General features: G+C 44.1%; 1 protein-coding gene and 1 pseudogene across 1 annotated transcript; one reads left to right on the forward strand and one right to left on the reverse strand.

Annotated features, from left to right (window-relative positions):
• The first annotated feature begins 8,842 nt into the window (after positions 1-8,842).
• Positions 8,843-8,943, forward strand: LOC147944391 (small nucleolar RNA R71; annotated as a pseudogene).
• A 4,122-nt stretch (positions 8,944-13,065) lies between these two features.
• LOC147944392 (uncharacterized) lies at positions 13,066-16,414 on the reverse strand. The gene is made up of 5 exons (XM_087512564.1): positions 16,025-16,414; positions 14,648-15,862; positions 13,981-14,590; positions 13,460-13,924; positions 13,066-13,400 (listed from the first exon to the last, which is right to left on the reverse strand). Exons 1-5 carry the CDS (start codon positions 16,412-16,414, stop codon positions 13,066-13,068), a joined length of 3,015 nt encoding a protein of 1,004 aa, XP_087368690.1.
• Positions 16,415-23,181: the final 6,767 nt, after the last annotated feature.

Raw genomic sequence — 23,181 nt, forward strand, 5'->3', positions numbered from 1 at the left:
ACATGTGGTCCAGGTGCAGGGTCCGTCATACTGGGAGGCTATGAGAAATTTGAAGGACATGGGCATGGAGCCTTTTGGTGGAAAGTCTAATCCTATTGATGCTGACAATTGGAGGAAGAGATTGGAGAGGAATTTTGATAATGCTAGGTCTCTGCATGAGTACCGCATGGACTTGGCAGTGCAGTATCTGAAGGATGAGGCATTGGTATGGTGGGAGAAGGTGGTAGACCAGGCACAGGGACGATATGAGCTGACTTGGGCGGATTTCAAGACCGAATTCTCAAGGAAGTATTTTCCCAGAGAGGCTATGGATCGTATGGAGGAGGAGTTTCTGGAACTTCGTCAGGGCACCATGACTGTGAGGGAGTATGACAGGGAGTTTGATCGACTGAGCAGGTTTTATGGTAGATTCATAAATGAGGATGAGTTGATTTGCAGGTTTTTGAGGGGTTTGAAGATTGAGCTCAATAATCAATGTGAGATGTATGACTATCGCAGTAAGATTGGCCTGGTAGAGAAAGCTGTTAATTTGTAGATTGGGTTGGAAAAGGAGATGAGTCAGAACAAGGCAGCACAGGCGAGACTTGCAAAGGGTTCTAGCTCTAATAAGAGGACTTGGGATACAACGACTGTGAGAACTCCATTAATGTGTTTCAGGTGCAACCAGCTGGGTCATGTTCTAAAGGATTGTACTCGAACTAGGACCATCAAGAGTTGTTACGAATGCGGTCAGGAAGGACACATTGCAAGATTTTGCCCGAGAATGGTTGGGAGACAGCAGGTCGACAATCGTCCTAGAGAGCAGTTGCTGCCACCTCCAAAACGTCAAAATGTTGGACCTCGTGTGATGATGGCTGAGACAGAGGAGGATGAGGACAATGAGCCGATCGCTGGTAAGTGAATGTCAAACTTATCCAGTGCTATTTTTAATTTTTCAATTATTGGTAAATTCAATAATTATTGCTTTTGAATTGTTTGCTTAGAGGTAGAATAACCGTGTAGGATCGATTTTAGTGGGAGGATTGAATGCTTACACCCTATTTGATACCCTCAGTTGTGTTAAGCCGAGAGTTACTCAGAATTGGAGCTTTGATGGTGAATTTATTTCGAAGGCCAAGAAGATTGGTACTGTTGGGAATGAAAAATTGGATTCTACCAGAGTTCACAAGGATGTTCCTATCATGATAAATGGAGAAGTACTGTCGGAAATCTTGCAGAAATGGAGATTAATCATTAATCATTATGACGTGATTCTCGGAATGAATTGGTTAAAGAAGCACCGAGCTGTATTGGATTGCCACAAAGCACGTGTGCCTTTCTCGAGACCGGAGGGGAAGATAACATTTCAAGGCGTAAAAATGGGTGGAGGGGTTTTCATCATATCCATGATGCAAGCTGAGGAGCTGATAGAGAAAGGAAATGATGCCTTTCTAGCTACGATTTCTATAGTGGGGAGGAGATGGAGCTCGGAGTTGATAATATTCCTATAGTGGCAGAGTATGCAGACGTCTTTGAGTCTTTAAAGGGACCGCCACCAAGCAGAGGAGATGCCTTCACTATTGTACTAGAGCCTACGACGGCACCTGTATCACGCGCACCTTACCGTTTGGCACCTGCAGAAATGGCAGAATTGAAGAGTCAGTTGGAGGATCTTACAGATAAAGGGTTCATTTGGATGAGTAGTTCACCGTGGGGAGCACCAGTGCTATTTGTTAAAAAGAAAGATGGTAGCTTCAGAAATTGCATTGATTACCGGGGATTGAATAAGGGTACCATCAAAAATAAGTACCCTTGCCTCGAATTGATGAGTTGTTGGATCAGCTACAAGGAGCTTCGTGGTTCTCAAAGATTGATTTGGCATCAGGGTACCATCAGATTTCAATAGCAGAGGAAGACATAAGGAAAACGACCTTTCGGACAAGATATGGACACTATGAATTTGTAGTAATGCCGTTTGAGTTGACTAATGCACCAGCCGCGTTCATGAAGATGATGAATAATGTTTTTCGGGAGTACTTGGATAAGTGCGTGATAGTATTCATCGATGACATTTTAATCTATTCTAAAAGTCGTGAGGAACACGAGGAACACCTACGGATAGTGTTGAACAAACTGCGGGAACAACAGTTGTATGGGAAGTTGAGTAAGTGCAGCTTTTGGCAAAGGAAGATTGGGTTTTTGGGGCATGTTGTTTCAGAAGCTGGGGTGTCTGTGGATCCAGAGATAATAGCCTCGATCAGTGGTTGGCCAACGCCTAAGAGTGCTACTGAGGTCCATAGTTTCCTGGGCTTGGCAGGTTACTACCGAAAATTCGTGGAAGGATTTGCTAGCATAGCTAAGCCTATGACTCGACTCAAAGGAAAGGATGTGAATTTTGAGTGGACAGAGGAGTGTGAAAGCAGCTTTCAAAATTTGAAGAGGCATTTGACGGAAACACCAATACTAGTACTACCAAAACCAGGGGTACGATATGTGGTGTATACGGACGCGTCAGGATGCGTGTTGATGCAAGATGAAAAGGTCATTGCTTATGCATCTAGACAGCTTAGACCACATGAGGTTAATTACCCTACCCATGATTTGGAGTTGGCAGGAGTTGTATTCGCTCTAAAGATCTGGCGATCAAACTTGTATGGGGAAAAAGGTTAAGTGTTTACAGACCACAAAAGTTTGAAATATATATTCACTCAATCGGACCTCAACCTTAGGCAAACGAGATGGGTAGAGTTGTTAGCAGATTACGACTTGGACATTGCCTATCATCCGGGAAAGGCCAATTTGGTAGCTGACGCATTGAGCAGGCGCAGAACTGATGTCTCAAGAGAAAAAGAGATAAAGGAGCTGGAAGACACTTTGTGTGCACTGAGTATTTGTGCAACATCGGTTGGGGAAGACGTTGTTGGTTTAGAAGTGGTGAATCAAGCTGACCTACTGTGGAGAATCCGGGAAGCACAAAAACTTGACACGGATTTGAAAAAGGCAATGGAAAACAATGTGGAGGGGTTCCACACGGCAGAGAATGGTATGTGCATGTATAAGAACCGAGTTAGGGTGCCTAATGATAAAGGTTTAAAGGATGATATTTTGGCACAGGCGCATAGTTCGCGATTCTCAGTTCACCCAGGGTCAACTAAGATGTACCACGATCTGAAGCGGTATTACAATTGGGGTAATATGAAGCGTGATATCGCTGCATGGGTATCTAAGTGCCAGACATGTCAGCAAATGAAAGTGGAGCACCGAGTCCTGAGTGGGTTACTTCAGAATTTGCCTTTACCTGAGTGGAAATGGGATATGATAACTATGGATTTTGTCACCGGGCTACCAACGAGCACTGGAGGTAAAAATGCCATTTGGGTGATCGTGGACCGACTCACCAAGACTGCTCATTTCTTGCCCATCAAGAAAACAGATAGTGCAGATGTTCTAGCGTAGTTGTACCTAGACGAGATTGTTAAAAAGCACGGGGTGCCGGATAGCATCGTGTCAGATCGGGATCCAAAGTTTACTTCTATTTTCTGGCAGGCTTTTCAGAAGGCTTTGGGAACAAAGGTACGCCTCAGCACAGCGTATCATCCCCAGACAGACAGACAGTCTGAGAGGACAAATCAGACGCTTGAGGATATGTTGAGGGCGTGTGTACTTGACTGGGAGGGAAACTGGCTTAAGTATTTACCGTTGGTGGAATTTGCATATAATAATAGCTATCACTCCAGCATAGGGATGCCGCCATACGAGGCTTTATATGGTCGGCCATGCCGCACCCCACTTTGATGGACAAAAGTCGGGGAACGTAAGGACCTAGAGCCCGAGATGGTCACAAAGACTTTAGAGCAAGTGGAACTGCCGCGGGACAGGGAAATGAGTTATGTAGACAAACGTCGGAAGGATTTAGAATTTTCGGTTGGTGATGCAGTGTATTCAGAGGAGCGTATAAAAACCGGAAGTTGAAGAAGCTTAAGCCAAGATATATGTGACCATATATGATTACAGAAAAGATTGGGGCTGTAGCTTACCGTACTACCACAGGAGTTATCTAATTTCCATGATGTTTTTCATTTGTCAGTTTTGCGGAAGGTTGTTAGGGAACCAGAACTAGTATTACCGAATCCACCGGCAGATTTAAACCGGAATTTAACTGCATTGGGAAAGTCAAGGGAAAGTAATCAAGTCTGTCAAGGTATGTTGGGAAAGAGACGGAATCCGGGAAGATACTTGGGAATCAGAAAAGCAAATGCGGTTGGACTATCCAGAACTTTTTATGGACAAAAGTGATGAGGGGGATGACGGGTCGAATTCTGGGACGAATTCCTTTGTAGTAGGGGAGAATTGTAACGACCCGGTTTTAAGACCTGATATGCTCAAATTAAACCCTAGAGGTACTCTCTCAAATTAAGAGGTCAATGCAGTACTTAGGGGTCGAATTCCACAAGGACTCAAGTCTACACAATAAATTGTAGAGTTTTTCAATTATGCTAAACAAATTAAATTGAATTAAAATAAAAGCAATGCAAAATATTAAATAAAACTGTTGTGAATTCAGAAAATCAAAAGAGCTAAGCCTAGGGAATTTCTCAGGAAATTATGAAATATTAAATCAATTAATAAATTAGGATTCAAACAATTAAGAACAGATCTAGAACTCTAAACACTTTTGTAAATTAAATCAGTTCTCACTGCAAATAATATCTAAATTTAAAACCAGAAAATCCAAATCTCTTTGTAAAATTCTAGGTTAAAAATCAGCAATAAAATCAGGTTTAGATTGTTCACAAAATTATTAAATCAAATCTCTTTGCAGAAAATAATTTTGCTCATCAAAAGGTTTTATCAGGAAAACAATTATATTCTCATATCAATTTATTTTCCTAAGGTATTAATTCTAGATGGCCAATCAAGGATTAATATGAAGAACAACCTAAGATGAAGATCTAGCAAGATAAAGAATCCTAAATAATCAGATCTAATAATTCATAAAATCCATGTGAAAAACCCTAAACCTAACAAGCAAATTACTCAGACATAATCAATGAAGAACAAGACATAATTCTAAATAATATGCAATTGAAATTAAAAGAGTAAGGAAGGAGTTTAAGAATTCCTCTCTCAAAGCAGTTTAGATCTCTCTCCCAAAAGCTCTCAAAATCTCACAGAGTTGCAAAAAAATAAAACTCTCCAGAATAAAACTTGAGGGTTTGGAAAACCTAAAAACACTATTTATATGTCCTAAAACACGTCAGGGACTTGTCTTGCAAATACGGAAAACTTTGGGGCAGATTTGTAAATTTTCCAAAACTTGGGTCTTGAGTCGGCAGAGATGAGTGTCGATCGATGCCTCCTATCTTGGTGTCAGTCGATGCTCCTGCTTTCATCCGAGACCAAATTGATTCTTCAAGATTTATGCTCTAAAACATCCAAATTGCTCCATTGTGCTCCTTTCATGCTAAAAACCTGTAAAGACTCAAAAACAATCTAGAAAACAAATCAAAAGACTCTAAAAGACTTCTTATATCATGGTTAAAAACCACAAAAACCATGATATATCAACTCCCCCAGAATTAGCCTTTGCTTGCCCTCAAGCAAAACATAAACTTAGACCTGTGAAAGAGGTTTGAAAACTGGGAACTCACTCAATTGCATGATGATTCTTATTCACACTCTTCATTTACCTGACTCAAGAACTTACTTCTTATACTCAACCATGATTAGCATCAACATTCCTTACTCAAATCCCACAATCCTTTGGAATCTCTGAAATCTCCATTGTCATCTCATTAGTCAATATTAAAGCATAAATAAGGTGAATTCTTACCTTGGGTGTATTGATTAGTGGCATGTGGACTCTCTTCAGGCCAAGACATTCTTCTTACATCTCCTTTCCTCTCTCTTTTCTCACTTCCATTATTTTTTTCTTCTTTTTTTTTTCAAAGGTGTAAGCGAATACCGGGGTCATCGGTAATTTACCTACCCCTCGCTTCCAAGCTTTGTGTGATCATTTGACTCAAGAGTAGAATAATGAGGTCACTGGTAATTTACCTACCTCTCTAAACTGATCAAAATCATCTCATCTTTTATTCTCTCTTTTTTCTGATTTTTCTCTTTTTTTTTTTCTTAATTCTGAAGGGAAGAGAGAGGGGAGACATACTTTGAAAAATTGCACTGTCTTGTATGGCCCGAAGAAGAAGTCTAGTCCACTGATTTCGAACCCCAAAGTAAGAGATTAAGTCCGGTTAAAATCCTGATAAAAGTTGAGACAGCGTTAGATCAATCAGATATCCATTGAATAAGGGCTTTCAGGATTGTTGATAAGGCTCATAGTCTTTCTAAGCTTCAGTTCTGAGATCAAGCATAAACAAATAATCATTAGAGTGTTAGCCAAATAAAAGAAATCATTAGTCAAGATCATAATTCCCAAAGATAAAAAGAAAAATTTGAAAAATTTGACTCAAACTTTATGGTTTTGCCTGACACAACTGAAACTCAAAAATAGAAAACATAGTTAGTAACTAACCTCCCCCAGACTTAAACAACACTATCCCCAGTGTTATCAAGTAAGAGGAAAGCAAAAATAAAAATAAAATAAACAAAAATCAAAATCAAAAGAAAAAAAAAAAAAAAAAAAAAAAAAAAAAAAAAAAAAAAAACCTACCAGTGGGTTGCCTCCCACTAAGCGCTTGTTTTCAGTCATTAGCTTGACTGTGTTGGAGCTCATGCATCCGTAGGAGCAAAACATGGCATTGAAGTCCTCTTCATCCAAGGTGGTGTATAAGCTTTAGGTGCATGAGGTCTGCCAAGGATTTGAGGAATGGGACCAGGGTGGGATTTAGGGATTGGTTTGCCTCTCTTATGTCCTGCAAAATCATCAACAGAAGAAACAAGCGCTCTACGATAATCTCGTGGCTTGGTTAACTGCAAAACAGTTTTTGTCTCTTTGAAATTCTTATTGATGATAGGAGGAAGTTTAGGTGCAGAAGAGGTGTACCTTTGCCTTACCTGAGGACTCTGGAGGGTGGATTGATGACTCTTCTGTTTGGGAATAGGTTTCTGACTTGGAGCATCAGTTTTGGACAAGCTTTGTCGCGGTCGTGGAGGGGTGTCGATCGATACTCTCTTGGTGGCATCGATCGACACTGAGCCTGATGCTCGTGTTGCAGAAACTTTTTCAACATAAAAAGTCTGTCCATCAATAGTAGGAGCCCTCCTCAGCTTATCCATCTCGAAATTCATACTCAAACCATCCACATTCAGTGCTATGTGTCCCTTCTTCACATCAATGATGGCACCAGCTGTAGCCAAGAAAGATCTTCCTAAGATGAGAGGATCTTTAGGCTCTTGATCATACTTCAGCACCACAAAGTCAGTCGGAATCATGAAGTTTCCAACCTTAACTGGAATGTCCTCTAAAACACCTTCAGGAGTTCTTCGGGAGCGATCAGCCAAGATAAGAGAAATCTGAGTTGGCTTGAATTCTGTCATCCCAAGTCTCACAGCAACAGAATGTGGCATCAAGTTGATGCTAGAGCCAAGGTCACAAAGTGAGTGAGAAAACCTTCCTGTGGAGATAGAGCAATCAAGTACAAAGCTTCCAGGATCTGGTAACTTCTCCGCAGTCTTACATTGAATGATTGCACTCACTTTCTTAGAGACAACCACTTCCTGCTTTCTCTCATTCTTCCTCTGAACAGGCTTGTTCAACAGAATTGCACTGACATCTTTAGTAAGCAGTGCTCCTTCTTCAGGACTCAAACCATTTGATACCATTCTCTTAACATAGCGCTTGAGTGGTGGTGAAAGCTTTACTGCATCAATCAATGGCATCTCAATCATCACCTTGTCCATCATTGCCTTGCATCTAGCTTCCTCCATCTCTTGCTTAGACTTTCTTGGCTTGGGAAAAGGAACCTTTGGCTTGTAGATCTTCTCAACTGTTGGAACCTGAGATTTTGCAGCTTCTGGGCTCGTCTGGGATGAGTGTCGATCGACACCCAGGTGGTGTCAATCGATGCCATCATCTGGATCCGACAGATTGGCCAATTTTTCTCCTTGTTCTGTAGAAAAAATTTCACCATCATCTTCATCTCTCACTGATATGGCATTGCAAGCATGTCTGGGGTTTGACTCAGTTCTTGCTGGAAGATAATTCTCTTGCCTTTTGACAGACCCAGCAGTCTGTGCAACTTGAACTTCCAGCTTCTTAACATGAACATTTAATGCTTCTATCTTCCCATTCAGCTCAGTGTAGACATTGTCAATCTTTCCATTGAATGTCACTGTCAGATTCTCTTGTCCTTGCAGAAGCTGCTCAGGCATGGCCTCCATTCTACTCTCAGAAGAAGTCTTAGGAGGTGGAGACTGATAAGATGAGTTCCCATATGTCCTTGTATAGCCATTGTTCTGTTGTTGCTGCTGATAATCTGGCTTGGAAGTGTAGCCTGAAGAGTTCCCACTGTAATGCCTATTGCCTTGCTGATTTCCAAACCGCTGTCCCTGATTCCCATACACATAGTTCACATCTTCCTCTTGGTGTCCTTGATCAGGTTCTGGCTCATATGTCTCAACCTCAGCAGCAAAATGAACAGATTTCTTACCCATAAGGAGATTATGCACTGAATCCAGCTTAGCATTAACAGAAGCTAACTGGTTTGAATCAAATCCTCCATGCAATCTCTTTCTTTCAGCATCTGCTCCCTTAGTGCTATTGCTAGAAGCCAAATTCTCAATCAAAACTTCAGCATCTTCTGGCATTCTTGTCTTGAAATTCCCATGACTTGCAGCATCCAAAGCTAACTGATACTTCCAGTCTCACCCTCTGAAGAAGATACTCAACAGTTGTACCCTTGAAAAACCATGGTGTGGACAGTCCCTCTGATAAGCTTTGAATCTCACCCAAGCTTCCTTGAAAGCTTCATCTGGTCTTTGCTTGAAAGTGGATAGCTTGACTCTCAACTCATCTGACATTGCATCATCATAGAAATGGTTGAGGAAAGCCACTTTGACTTGTTGCCAAGATGTCAAAGATCCAGCTGGCAACTGCTTCAACCACTGAGATGCCTCTCCTGCAAGTGAGTATGGGAAGAGCTTGCAGAATATGAAGTCCTCAGTTACTCCATTAGCCTTGATACTAGTCACCAGATCCTCAAAATGCTCAATGTGATCCAAAGGCTTCTCATTGGGCAAAGCAGAGAAAGGTCTCTGCCCAACTAGTTGAAAGTAAGCAGGCTTCAGCTCAAAGTCATTCCTCTGGAATGGTGGAGGAACAATAGCAGACCGGTTCTCATACACAAGATCAGCCCGGTTGTAGTCAGCAATGGTCCTGATCAGATCCCGGTTGTTCTCCTGTCGTCGAACGGGGTTCTGTACGTGGTTGGCAGCTCCACGCACGTCTGCGGGTGGGTGTCGATCGATGCCACCTAGTTGGTGTGGATCGACACCAAGGTCCGGATCATCAACGACACCAGCTTGCTTGTTCACAACAGCCTGCTCGTTAACAACAGGTTCAGGAATCACGTTCCCTTCTGCATCAAGGTTTTGGCCCTGCTCATTGCGCAAGTGGCCCTCTTGATCCCTCAAAACACCAGCCTCATCACGCATCAGAATGATTGTATTAACCATCTTCAGAGATTTAGCTGCCTTTCTGTTCTCACGCTCAAGTTTTCCCAACTCTTGGTTTAACAAATTCACAGTAGGACCAGACTTGTTGCTCCTTGTGTGAGGTCTAGGAGGCATGCACCTGAAACACCAAAGAGAAGAATAACAAAAACGTGTAAGTTTTAAATAAAAAGAAAAATTTAGACAAAATCTAAAACTCAAATCTAATGGTAGATCAGACAGTCTCCGGCAACGGCGCCAAAATTTGATTACAGAAAAGATTGGGGCTGTAGCTTACCGTACTACCACAGGAGTTATCTAATTTCCATGATGTTTTTCATTTGTCAGTTTTGCGGAAGGTTGTTAGGGAACCAGAACTAGTATTACCGAATCCGCCGGCAGATTTAAACCGGAATTTAACTGCATTGGGAAAGTCAAGGGAAAGTAATCAAGTCTGTCAAGGTATGTTGGGAAAGAGACGGAATCCGGGAAGATACTTGGGAATCAGAAAAGCAAATGCGGTTGGACTATCCAGAACTTTTTATGGACAAAAGTGATGAGCAGGATGACGGGTCGAATTCTGGGACGAATTCCTTTGTAGTAGGGGAGAATTGTAACGACCCGGTTTTAAGACCTGATATGCTCAAATTAAACCCTAGAGGTACTCTCTCAAATTAAGAGGTCAATGCAGTACTTAGGGGTCGAATTCCACAAGGACTCAAGTCTACACAATAAATTGTAGAGTTTTTCAATTATGCTAAACAAATTAAATTGAATTAAAATAAAAGCAATGCAAAATATTAAAGAAAACTGTTGTGAATTCAGAAAATCAAAAGAGCTAAGCCTAGGGAATTTCTCAGGAAATTATGAAATATTAAATCAATTAATAAATTAGGATTCAAACAATTAAGAACAGATCTAGAACTCTAAACACTTTTGTAAATTAAATCAGTTCTCACTGCAAATAATATCTAAATTTAAAACCAGAAAATCCAAATCTCTTTGTAAAATTCTAGGTTAAAAATCAGCAATAAAATCAGGTTTAGATTGTTCACAAAATTATTAAATCAAATCTCTTTGCAGAAAATAATTTTGCTCATCAAAAGGTTTTATCAGGAAAACAATTATATTCTCATATCAATTTATTTTCCTAAGGTATTAATTCTAGATGGCCAATCAAGGATTAATATGAAGAACAACCTAAGATGAAGATCTAGCAAGATAAAGAATCCTAAATAATCAGATCTAATAATTCATAAAATCCATGTGAAAAACCCTAAACCTAACAAGCAAATTACTCAGATATAATCAATGAAGAACAAGACATAATTCTAAATAATATGCAATTGAAATTAAAAGAGTAAGGAAGGAGTTTAAGAATTCTTCTCTCAAAGCAGTTCAGATCTCTCTCCCAAAAGCTCTCAAAATCTCACAGGGTTGCAAAAAAATAAAACTCTCCAGAATAAAACTTGAGGGTTTGGAAAACCTAAAAACACTATTCAACCGCGCGAACTTCTTCCGTTTCGCGGACAAAATCGGCGAGGTAAATCTCCTTTGGTTTTTTAGTTTAGTTTCTTTCTATGATTTTATCCATTTTTGACGAGCTGAATTTTTCAGCTTATGATCGAGTTCAACTACTCGGTGGCGTCTTACGAGGACCAGCTGTTTGTTTCCCCATCCTCTTCCGAGGTGAACCTTCTTCAAGAGAGGGTCGCCGACCGGGAAGCCCAGGTAAGAGAGTACGCAAGGCTGGAGGCTGAGAACGCTAGCACCGTAGGGAAGGCCGAACAAATCCGAGTTCGGATGAAGAAGGCTGAAATAGAGGTGCTCGACCTTGGGGTTGCCAACGAGGACCTCCGAGGCAAACTGAAGAAGGCGGGGGACCTTTACTTCGAGGCGATGGAGGATGCGAAGGCAGCCAAGAACAGGTTGCATGAGATCGAGCTTCGCAATCAGCTACTCGAAGCTGGCAACAGCTGCAAGATTGAGAGGGTGCGAAGGGAGGAGAGGCAGGCAATGAGGCGGACTCTCTGTCCTCTGGTCGAGGAGGTGAAGGTCACCTTCGAAGAGAGGGAGAAGCTAGCCCCGCTTCAGATCCGGGCTGCCGAGATCAGGGCTAACCGGATGCTGGTCGAGGAGATCTCTAGGGGCGAGATCCAAGATATGGAGGCCGAGCTCAGACTCCTGAAAACTGACGAGGAGGAAGCCGACGAAAAGGTTTCAAAGGTAACTCCCCGTGAACTCGACCTCGCTGCATTCTCAAACCTCTTGGCGGATACGCCCGATCTCTTATGCAGCAAGCACCCACTTAGCATCACAATCGACGAGTCCGGTACTAACCTCGGGCAACTCTCGAATCAGGGGATGGATGACTATCTGGCGACCACTAGGTTAGAGGGGGAGCTTGTGGAGATGGGCTTGGCCCTTTCCGAAGCGGCGTCTGAACCTGCCCCTCCGAATCAATAGTTCCTATTCTGGGGTTGTTTTGGCATGAGTTGCCCCCCCTGTTTTGTAGTATTTATTTTTAGACTTGCTTCGGAGTATTTTGGTCGTGGTGACCACTCCGTATGAACTATTTTCTTTTTGTGCCATCTTTTGTTTAATTTCCACAACGCGAACTAAATTTCCAAAACCTTTTGTTTGAAAAGATGGTACGAGCAGAAATGAACGCGAAGTTGGACCTCGGCTTTATATGATAGATGCGAAGTCAGGCTTCGGCTTTTTTTTTTTTTTTTTTTTTTTTTTTTTGAATTGAGGCCCGGACCATTATTAATAAAAAAGTTTAAGAAAACTTTAAATTTTATTAATATGGATAGCTGGACCCGAAGTGGGCTGCCTACGTACCCTTATCGGGATCAAGCTAAATCGTAGTTCGATACAAATAAATTAACTGTAAAAGAGTTTAAGGTGTAAAGAATTCAAAGACCTCGGGACTGGCTTTCCCTCTGAATCCTCGAGCGGATAGACTCCATTTCGGACTTGGCGAGTAATTCTGTATGGTCCTTCCCAGTTAATTCCCAGCTTTCCTGCATTGAGCTCCTCGGTGTTCTCGTGGACTTTCCGGAGGACTAGGTCGCCAACTGCCAAGGGTCTGCCTCGGATTTTGGAGTTATAGTACCGAGCTACTGCGTTCTGGTAATTCTAGATCCGAACCATGGCCTGATCCCGACGCTCGTTGATTGTATCGAGAGTATCCTGTAGGAATTCCTCATTCTCCTCAACTAGAAGTGGATTTAGCGAGGTACGGACTCCGAGCACTTCTATATCGGTTAGGACTACGGCATCAACTCCGTAAACCAGGGAGAAAGGTGTCTCATTAGTGGCCCGCCGAGGTGTTGTTCGGATCGCCCAGAGGACGCCCTGAAGTTCGTCCGGCCAGCGCCCCTTACGAGCATCGAGCCATTTCTTCAAGTTGGCAAGTATGACCTTATTCATCGCCTCGGCTTGCCCATTACCTTGCGGGTAACAAGGAGTTGATTAATTGAGTCGAATTTTCCACTTTGCGCAGAACTCTTCGAACTTCGAGGAGATGAACTGTGGGCCATTGTCCGTGATGATTTCACATGGGACGCCGTAGCGGTAGATTATGCTCTTGAGCACGAACTGTTCCACTTCGTCACTTGTTACTTTCGCATAGGCTGCCGCTTCTACCCACTTGGAGAAATAGTCGGTAAGAGCGAGCACGTACTGGACTCCTCCTGGTCCTCGATGTAATGGACCGATGATATCCATAGACCACCTCATGGGTAAGGTGCGGACACCGAAGACAGGAGCTCGGTAGGTTGATGAATTGACGGGGCGTGCTTCTGACACTTCTCACAAGTTCGAGAATATTTTTTGCAGTCCGTGACCATGGTAGGCCAGAAATAACCTTGCCGTTTGATTTTGAAAGCCAGAGTCCGACCTCCGGAATGATTCCCATTGGGACCGTCATGAACAGCTCGCATTAGCATCGCGGGCTCTCTACCAGCCACGCAAGTTAGATAAGGACCAGCTACACTTCGGTGTAAAAGTATTCCGCTGTGAACGCAGTACCGCGCACTGATGACCTTGAGTTTCCTAGCTGCCCACTTGTCGGCTGGGAGTTCCCCTTTTTCCAGGTAAGCCCAGATCGGGCTCCGCCAGTCATCTGCCCCCCAGCAGTTAGAATTTGTGCCGCTCGAAGTGGCATGTGGGATAACAGCTTGATTGTTAGCTGGTGAGCTCGATAATTCCGGAGTTGAACTCGCGTCGAGCTCGGCTAGAGGTGGGTGAACTTCCATCGGAGTAGGCATGACAGGGGCCGGATCCTCCGAGGGTAAAGAGTCCGCAACCGCCTTACGAGCTGCTTCCTCAGCTGCCAACTGTTTTTCATCGCCCGGGTGACGACGTTTGAACTCTCTAGTCGGATACTTGGAAACTGGATGACTTCGACGGGGATAATCCTTGTCATCGCGGGATCCGAAGTGGATGCCAGAGATGCTAAAGCGTCCGCAGCGGAGTTCTCACTTCGTGGGATCTTAGTGATTTCGAACTCCTCAAACTTAGTGACTAACTCCCGGGCTGCGGATAAATAAGCTTCCATACGACCATCCTTTGTCTCGTACTCCCCCAAAAACTGGTTGGTGACCAGCTGCGAATCGCAAAAAGCTCGAAGTCTTCGGACACCAATCCCCACTGTGAGGTGTAAGCCAGCTAGGAAGGATTCGTATTCGGCTTCATTGTTGGACGCGCTGAAAGCCAAACGAAATGACTGCTCAATCACTTCGCCTGCAGGAGAAGTGAGGCGGACCTTAATTCCTGCTCCCGTTTTGGAAGAAGCACCATCAACATACAACGTCCACGGGGCTTCGACATTGCCGCTAACCGAAGAGGCTAGTGGGAGTTCGATCAAGAAATCAGCCAACACCTGCACCTTAGCACATGTTCGAGTCCGGAACTCGATGTCGTATTCACTCAACTCGACAGCCCATTTAGCTAGCCGCCCAGATTGGCTCGGGCTATGTAACACCGTTCGAAGTGGCTGCGTCGTGAGGATTACGATTGTATGGGATTAGAAATAAGGCCGCAGCTTTCTTGCCGAAGTGACCACTGCTAGGGCCAATTTCTCCATCATAGGGTACCTGGACTCCGCCCCAGTAAATGACTTGCTGATATAGAAAATTGATCTCTGCTCCCCCCTTTCCTCACGAACCAAGACTCCGCTGACTGCACTGTCCGATACGGCTACGTAAAGAAAGAGCGGCTCACCGAACTCGGGCTTAGCCAAGACCGGCGGTTCAGATAGGTTGGCTTTGAGCTGAGCGAAGGCCTCCTCGCACTTCGCATCCCACAAGAAGTTTTTTCCCCATTTCCGTAATAGCTGGTAGAAAGGGAGGCATTTGTCCGTAGATCGAGAAATGAAGCGGTTGAGAGCTGCGATCCGTCCGTTAAGGCGTTGCACTTCGCACAAGGTTCTAGGAGAACTCATTGACAGGAAAGCATTAATCTGCCTCGGGTTCGCTTCAATTCCTCTTTCTATGATGATGTACCCCAGAAATTCCCCTGATGGGACTGCAAAGGTGCATTTCGTGGGGTTAAGCTTCATCCCGAACTGATCCAGGATGTCGAAGCAAACTTTCAGATCAGCAAGGTGCGAGCCAGCTTCCATTGATTTTACAAGCATGTCATCGATGTAGACTTCCATGGTCTTCCCGAGCTGATGCTCGAACATTCGATTCACCAATCTCTGGTAAGTTGCTCCCGCATTCTTTAACCCAAAAGGCATCACTTTGTAGCAGAAAATCCCGCGGTCCGTAATGAATGCAGTCTTCTCCTGGTCATCCGGATTCATTAGGATTTGGTTGTAGCCAGAGAAAGCATTCATAAAAGACATCAGCTCGTGACCCGAAGTGGACTCAACTAGGCGGTCAATATGCGGAAGTGGAAAGCTGTCTTTGGGGCACGCCTTATTCAGGTCGGTAAAATCAACGCAGACTCGTAACTTTCCATTCTTCTTTTTGACTACCACTGTGTTTGCGAGCCACTCAGGGTATTTCACTTCGCGTATCTGTCCCGCCTTCAGTAAACGTTCAACCTCTTTGTTAACGATTTCAGCTCGCTCAGGGCCCAACTTCCTTCGCTTCTGCTTCACAGGTCGGAACGTAGGGTCCACATTCAGCTCGTGGGAGATAACTTCTGGACTGATGGCGGGCATCTCGTCTATGGACCACGCGAAGGTGGCCATTCTTTCTTTTAGGAAGGTTACCAGACTGGCGCGGAGCTCGCTATCCAATCCAACTCCGATCTTGATTTCCTGATCCGGAAACTTATCATTGATGAAAATGGACTCAGTGAGGTCACCTTTTAGCTGCTTCCGAACTGGATTCTTCGGGACCTCGAGCTGTGGTTGCTATTGGATCAGGAGCTTGTGACTTGCGAGGTAACAGCTCCTTGCCGTCCTTTGGCTTCCTAGAACCTCCCGGACTCCTTGCGGGGTCGGAAATTTGACGCACTGATGGTACGTCGAGGCCACTGCCTTCATCTGATAGAGCCAGGGAGTTCCCAAAATAACATTATAGGCCGCAGGCCGGTCGAAAACCGTGAACTCCACCATTTTAACCACTCCTTGAGTGGACACCGGTAATGTGATTGTGCCCAAAGACATTGACGTCTCGCTAGTGAACGAGACCAAAGGTGAGGGCGGTCCTACGATGTGCTCTTTCCCGATACCCATTCTGGTGAGCGTCTCAAGGAATATCAAGTCTACCGAACTCCCCGTGTCAATTAGGATTCGGCAGACTTCGTGATTCGCCACGTCAAGCGAGATGACGAGCGCGTCATCGTGATAATGGGAGGAGCGCGTCATTCGGCAGACTTTGCTATTACCTTAGCTCGCTTCGGCTGGGGACTAGTGAGCTTCCGCTGATGGTCTTTGATCGCAGTGATGGAGTTCCGAAATAGACGCGATCCTCCCATTATCACGTCGATCCTTTTCTTGGGAGCTTCATTTCCATCAGACTGCTTCGGTTTCTTTGAAGGTGGAGCATCCTCATCCACTTCGGGAATCGCTTTTTGCTCCAATTCCTCGATTGTGACGTTTGGCATTTCTCCCGCCACATATTTTTCTGCGAGGAGGTGCATCAGCTTCTTACAGTCACGAGTAGAATAACTGTTGGTTTTGTGGAGCTCGCAGTACGTGTCCTCATCTCGGACCCACTTGATACTTGGGAGTACACCACTCTTGGAGCGCGGTGAGGATGGAGGTTTGGAAGGTGAATTCTTTGGAGAATTCTTTTTGGGAGATTGAGTGACTGCGAACGTGCTCGGCCCGGACTTCGGAGTCGTTGGCGGAGTCTTTTTGGCGGGCGCTTCGAACCGTGGTTTTCCTGTCGGCGGAGCATTTTGTTTTTGTGCAGCGGCGATTTTGTCTTCCTCCGCGATAATCCAGTTCGAAGCCCGGTGTAATGCGTCCTGAATGGTTGGGAACCGATTCACGGACAGCTCTTCGCGGAAGCGAGATTCGTGCCAGAGGCCGTTCTTAAGCGCGGCCAGGGTTGTGGAGTCCGAGAGTCGGGGAATCTTGACCTGGATCTCCTTGAACTTTGTTATGTAAGACCAGAGAGATTCTCCAGCCTTTTGGCTTAATTTCCAAAGCTAAGCGTCCGTCACCGCAGTTTCGATTAGGCTAGAATACTGCTTGACGAACGAGGTCGACAGCTCGGTAAAGTTTGTTATGGAGCCAGCTGCTAAAGATGCGAACCAAAGCAGTACCGGTCCACTAAATGTTTCTGTGAACAGCTTGCAGTACCCAGCGTCTGCTTCGTGGGGCTCGAGGTCCACCCGGCTAGCTGTCAGCAAGAAAGTCTTGAGATGATTGGTCGGATCTCCTTTTCCTTCGTAGCTCGAGAACTTAATTTTACCAGTATCTTTGATTCGGACCCAGGCTATTTGATCGGAAAAAGGAGTTCCCCTCGACTCCTCGATCACTCGAAGTATGTCTGGAGCTGAAGTGGTTGCACTGTGCATCACAGACCGCATGTCCCGGATCTCGCTCTGCATGCGGAAGATCTCGGGATTGGTAGCATACCCCGAAGTCGAAATGTTTCCATCCACAGGGAGAGGAAGACGGACTGGGACCTCGGAAGATCGGACGACGCCGGGCTGCAGCGGAGTGTGGCCACCGCCAACCAGCGGTGGCGCTGTTTGCGTATTGGTTTGAGGTGGGAACGAATCTCCCGGAGTGGCATCTGTTGCTGCCACCTGCGAGGTGGAAGGTGGAGTCACACTGGAGAAATCCAAAGCACGTCGACGTGGGTTTTGGTCAGAGGACAGGAGATCGACCCGATCGGCGTACGCGCGGTGGGAGGCTGAGAGGTCTGCTACGGACGTCGTAACTTCCTCTAGACGAGCGGAGATCTGACCCTCCAAGCTGTCGAATCGTTCAGTGAGAGCGGCGGAGGTGGCTTGCTGACGGTCGGACTTTTCGGACAAGTCCTGCAGGAGCTTCTGGATCACCTCCAAGGATGCCTCATTGGGAGAGCTGGTTGCCATAGCGGTGGTTGTGTGAAGCGTATTTGCGTATGAAGTCGGAACTAACGAGAGTCAGGCGATAAATCCCCTCCTTCTAGCGCCAAATGTGAGAACTGAGAATGAGCTTCTCCTTCCGAAGTGATTTAAATGTGGAGGAGCTTATCGCCGTAAAACAGTTCCGAACTGAATTGAGAGAGTTTGAGAGTTTGAATTTGTATGGCTGTTGCTGGAAAAAATATTCGATCCTTTACAGGTGACACCCCCCTTACATATTTATACCCACTAATTTATTACCCAATTAATGTACAATTAATAGGACACGATTTGCGCGGATCAATTAATCCTCTTGAATGCAGGAATCTTTGACTGGGCTCGAGCTGCGAGCTGACCACCACGAAGCATCTCCGCGGCTCTCTTCCTTTCTCCGAGCCTGATGGGCCGATCAGTAATAAGCTCTTGGCCCATTAGACAAGCCCGGCCTAGGTCCTCTTGCCTATCGCCCGAGATGACAGATCGTGGGTACAACAGCATCTTAATTGTTAGTAAAGTTTCCCAACTGCATTGACACCTTAAGTATTACAACTGCATAAGGTTAATTGAACCTGCTAGGACATACAAAAATCCTAGTATCAAGGTGGTGATATAAGATTGGAATCACTCCAACTTAAGATCACACAAGGATCAAGAGATTCCAAGCTTATCTTGCGGAAGGTGGAATTCACAAGCTGGCTCTTAAGCACTCTCTCTTGAATCAAGGGGTGGTACGATGGATAGATGGGTGATTGACTCGCTCAATCGGTTGGATAATTGACTCGCTCGATCAATGAACGAATGAAGGATGTTGAATCACTCAACAAATTTAATCCGTAGGATTCTGAAGCACTAAGTGAATCACTCACAAAGAACTAAAGAACAAAGCAATACAAAGCCTCAAACATTGTAAAGAAGAAAATGTTTCTATTACTTTAAACTGATCAAGGGTAATTTACAATGAACAAACTAATGAGTATATATATATAGGCTCAACTACATGTTCTAGTGTTCTAAAACAAGAAAGAAATCACAATAATTAATGAAAATATGATCGTTGGACCATTAAGTGTAGAATCAGTCCAAATAAGGCAAGAAGATGTGCCTTGTATCTCGTTAACTTGGGGAGGAAATAGTGACGTCTTGGAAGCTTCTTAGGTACTTGTGGAAACTCGAATATGCACAAGAATATAATAGGAAGTAGTCGTTGTGCATTGATGACAATCGGGTCCGAAAGAGGCAAGTAATAATAAGATTGAATCCGCCTGATCCAGTGATTATTATTGCTTGTGAATATCCTCCAAATATTCTCTGGTGGCTTTAGAGGTTCTCCTGGTTTCCATATGTAGCTTTGGGATTCCATATGTAGCTTTGGGACACGTCGAAGTGAAGGTAAATGAAAGTTTCCTTATCTCGCTCCAAGTAGATCAATGGACATGATTCAAAGGGTGGCTTGGACTTGGGTCTTCTCTTGGGTTGTTCTCCATGGGCTGGAGACTTGTGGTGAATCAAATAGGTGTGTCGGCTCCCTCTAGGGCTAGTCTAAGTGTCAAAAGGCTGAAACTCTTCATAACTTTCAATGATGTCTGATTCATCTGCGAGTAGTTCAAGTCCATCAGGAAGTAGTTCAGCATGTCTGTCAGCGAATAGTTCAGCAGGTCCAGCAAGTAGTTCAACAAGTACTTCAGCTATGACTTCTTGTGTCATCTTTGAATCAGATGGATGGTAAGTGATTCCTTGATGACTTGGTGTTGCCTCATTAAAAACCTTTCTAGGTAAACCCAGTGGGAAAACCCCTAGACAAGGGAAAAAGAGTGCAACAGTCATATTCCAACAATGAGGTGATTTGACTTGCTGATGCTTGATCCCTCTTGAACCATTGGACTCCTTAGGGTTAATTTGATGATGAATAATTAACCCTTCTCTTTGTGCTTGATCAGAACTCCATTTGGGAAAGGATTCTCCAAGATGCTCGTCGTGGACTGGTTTGGTGTGTGGACTGGTTGGTTCGCCATGCTCCCGGTTTGGTTTAGTTATGATGTTTGCATCAGGTGGTCTCTCTCTCAAGTGCCAAATCAGAATATTGGGCAATGAGGAAACTCACAACTAAACTAATGTGGCTCAAGGCTGTCTTGAAAGACCTAGGCGTTGATACTCCAAACTATAATAATCAAGCCGACATTCACATCGCAACTAACTCAGTATTTCATGAAAGAACAAAACACTTAGAGGTGGATTGTCACCAAGTCAGAGAGCAAGTTCAACTCGGAGTCATCTTACCATGATATACCAAGAGTTCTGAACAACTAGCAGATATCTTCACTAGGCCAGAAGCTAAGAACCTAAGCTATTGACTCCATACTCTTTTTCCCTTAGTATGTTTTTGTCCCAAATGGGTTTTACATACTAAGGTTTTTAATGAGGTGGGTGTTCATAGTTCCAAGCCCAACTATTTCCCAAACGGTTAAGCTTGAGGGGGAGTATGAAGATGAACACTCCAAGTGATAGTCGTATATAGCATTTCTGTATATTCTAGAAGTTTCCCTTTGTAGACACCTTTCTATCCATATAAATAGTTTGTAACTAGGTCATTATTGTTTAAGGAATGAGAAACACTCCTTCTCCTCTATTATAAATCTTGCTGCCCTATACTCTCTCTTTTCTCTTATTCTCTTCTTCAATCTCTTGAATCCTCACTCAATCTCTTCTATTCTCATTCGTGTATAATTCTTTCATGAGGGTGGTTGAAGTTCATTGGAGATGGACGGGGTTGCTAGGTTCAAGGATTTGGTAAGCTTACTCGGGGGAAGTAGGTCAAGTGGCTTTAGTTGGCGGCTTGAAAAGCATTTGATGCGGTGAATCAGAATATACGAACGTATGGTACTTTTTTGCTTTATTACGCTCTGATCACTCTCTAATTTACATGTTTTAGACACCCTTTTTTGTCCATATTTTGCATTATATATGCCATAACCTTAGCATTTTTAGGTCCTTAAGTGTAGAAATTTGCATTTAGGCCATTTAGGATGCTGCATTGTTGCATTTGTGCATTTTGGATGAAAATAGGTGCTTTGGATCCCAAAATGGGGAAAACGAGATCAAACCCGAGCATGTACCCGAAGGAGCGATCGTGCAAGAAGAACAGTATGAACCTCAACCCGATCAAAGAGGATCTGAGAGCAGGAGGAACAACCCGAAGCGCTACCAGAGGAACTACCCAACTTGAACCTCGTGCACCGCCTCGAGCAGACCCTCGGGCAGAACTGAGCAGTTAGGTTAAAAGGGTTTCCATATATAAACCCCCCTCCCCCCTCGAGCAGACCCTTTAGTTGGCGGCTTGAAAAGCATTTGATGCGGTGAATCAGAATATACGAACGTATGGTACTTGTTTGCTTTATTACGCTCTGATCACTCTCTAATTTACATGTTTTAGACACCCTTTTTTGTCCATATTTTGCATTATATATGCCATCACCTTAGCATTTTTAGGTCCTTAAGTGTAGAAATTTGCATTTAGGCCATTTAGGATGCTGCATTGTTGCATTTGTGCATTTTGGATGAAAATAGGTGCTTTGGATCCCAAAATGGGGAAAACGAGATCAAACCCGAGCATGTACCCGAAGGAGCGATCGTGCAAGAAGAACAGTATGAACCTCAACCCGATCAAAGAGGATCTGAGAGCAGGAGGAACAACCCGAAGCGCTACCAGAGGAACTACCCAACTTGAACCTCGTGCACCGCCTCGAGCAGACCCTCGGGCAGAACTGAGCAGTTAGGTTAAAAGGGTTTCCATATATAAACCCCCCTCCCCCCTCGAGCAGACCCTTTAGTTGGCGGCTTGAAAAGCATTTGATGCGGTGAATCAGAATATACGAACGTATGGTACTTGTTTGCTTTATTACGCTCTGATCACTCTCTAATTTACATGTTTTAGACACCCTTTTTTGTCCATATTTTGCATTATATATGCCATAACCTTAGCATTTTTAGGTCCTTAAGTGTAGAAATTTGCATTTAGGCCATTTAGGATGCTGCATTGTTGCATTTGTGCATTTTGGATGAAAATAGGTGCTTTGGATCCCAAAATGGGGAAAACGAGATCAAACCCGAGCATGTACCCGAAGGAGCGATCGTGCAAGAAGAACAGTATGAACCTCAACCCGATCAAAGAGGATCTGAGAGCAGGCGGAACAACCCGAAGCGCTACCAGAGGAACTACCCAACTTGAACCTCGTGCACCGCCTCGAGCAGACCCTCGGGCAGAACTGAGCAGTTAGGTTAAAAGGGTTTCCATATATAAACCCCCCCCCCCTCGAGCAGACCCTTTAGTTGGCGGCTTGAAAAGCATTTGATGCGGTGAATCAGAATATACGAACGTATGGTACTTGTTTGCTTTATTACGCTCTGATCACTCTCTAATTTACATGTTTTAGACACCCTTTTTTGTCCATATTTTGCATTATATATGCCATAACCTTAGCATTTTTAGGTCCTTAAGTGTAGAAATTTGCATTTAGGCCATTTAGGATGCTGCATTGTTGCATTTGTGCATTTTGGATGAAAATAGGTGCTTTGGATCCCAAAATGGGGAAAACGAGATCAAACCCGAGCATGTACCCGAAGGAGCGATCGTGCAAGAAGAACAGTATGAACCTCAACCCGATCAAAGAGGATCTGAGAGCAGGAGGAACAACCCGAAGCGCTACCAGAGGAACTACCCAACTTGAACCTCGTGCACCGCCTCGAGCAGACCCTCGGGCAGAACTGAGCAGTTAGGTTAAAAGGGTTTCCATATATAAACCCCCCCCCCCTCTTCTTCCTCTCGCCGAGCATGCCGCAAACACTAAAACACAAAGAGCGAGAGCTTCTGAGAGAGAGAGAGCGATCCAAACACTTTTTCCACTTTGTTAGGATCAAATTTTATTTTCTTTTGCTATTCCTTTCAATTTCGATTATGTATTCTACCACGCTTTATCTTATTTTTAAAACAATGCAATTTTCATTCATTTGTGTTTTTATGTTTTTTACCATGAGATCTGAGTAGTGAATTAAGGTTTCTAAGGATGGGATAGA

The sequence above is a fragment of the Camelina sativa genome, chromosome 5 (assembly GCF_030686135.1).
Source record: "Camelina sativa cultivar CO46 ecotype springtype chromosome 5, ASM3068613v1".
In the NCBI taxonomy this organism is placed as follows: domain Eukaryota; kingdom Viridiplantae; phylum Streptophyta; class Magnoliopsida; order Brassicales; family Brassicaceae; genus Camelina; species Camelina sativa.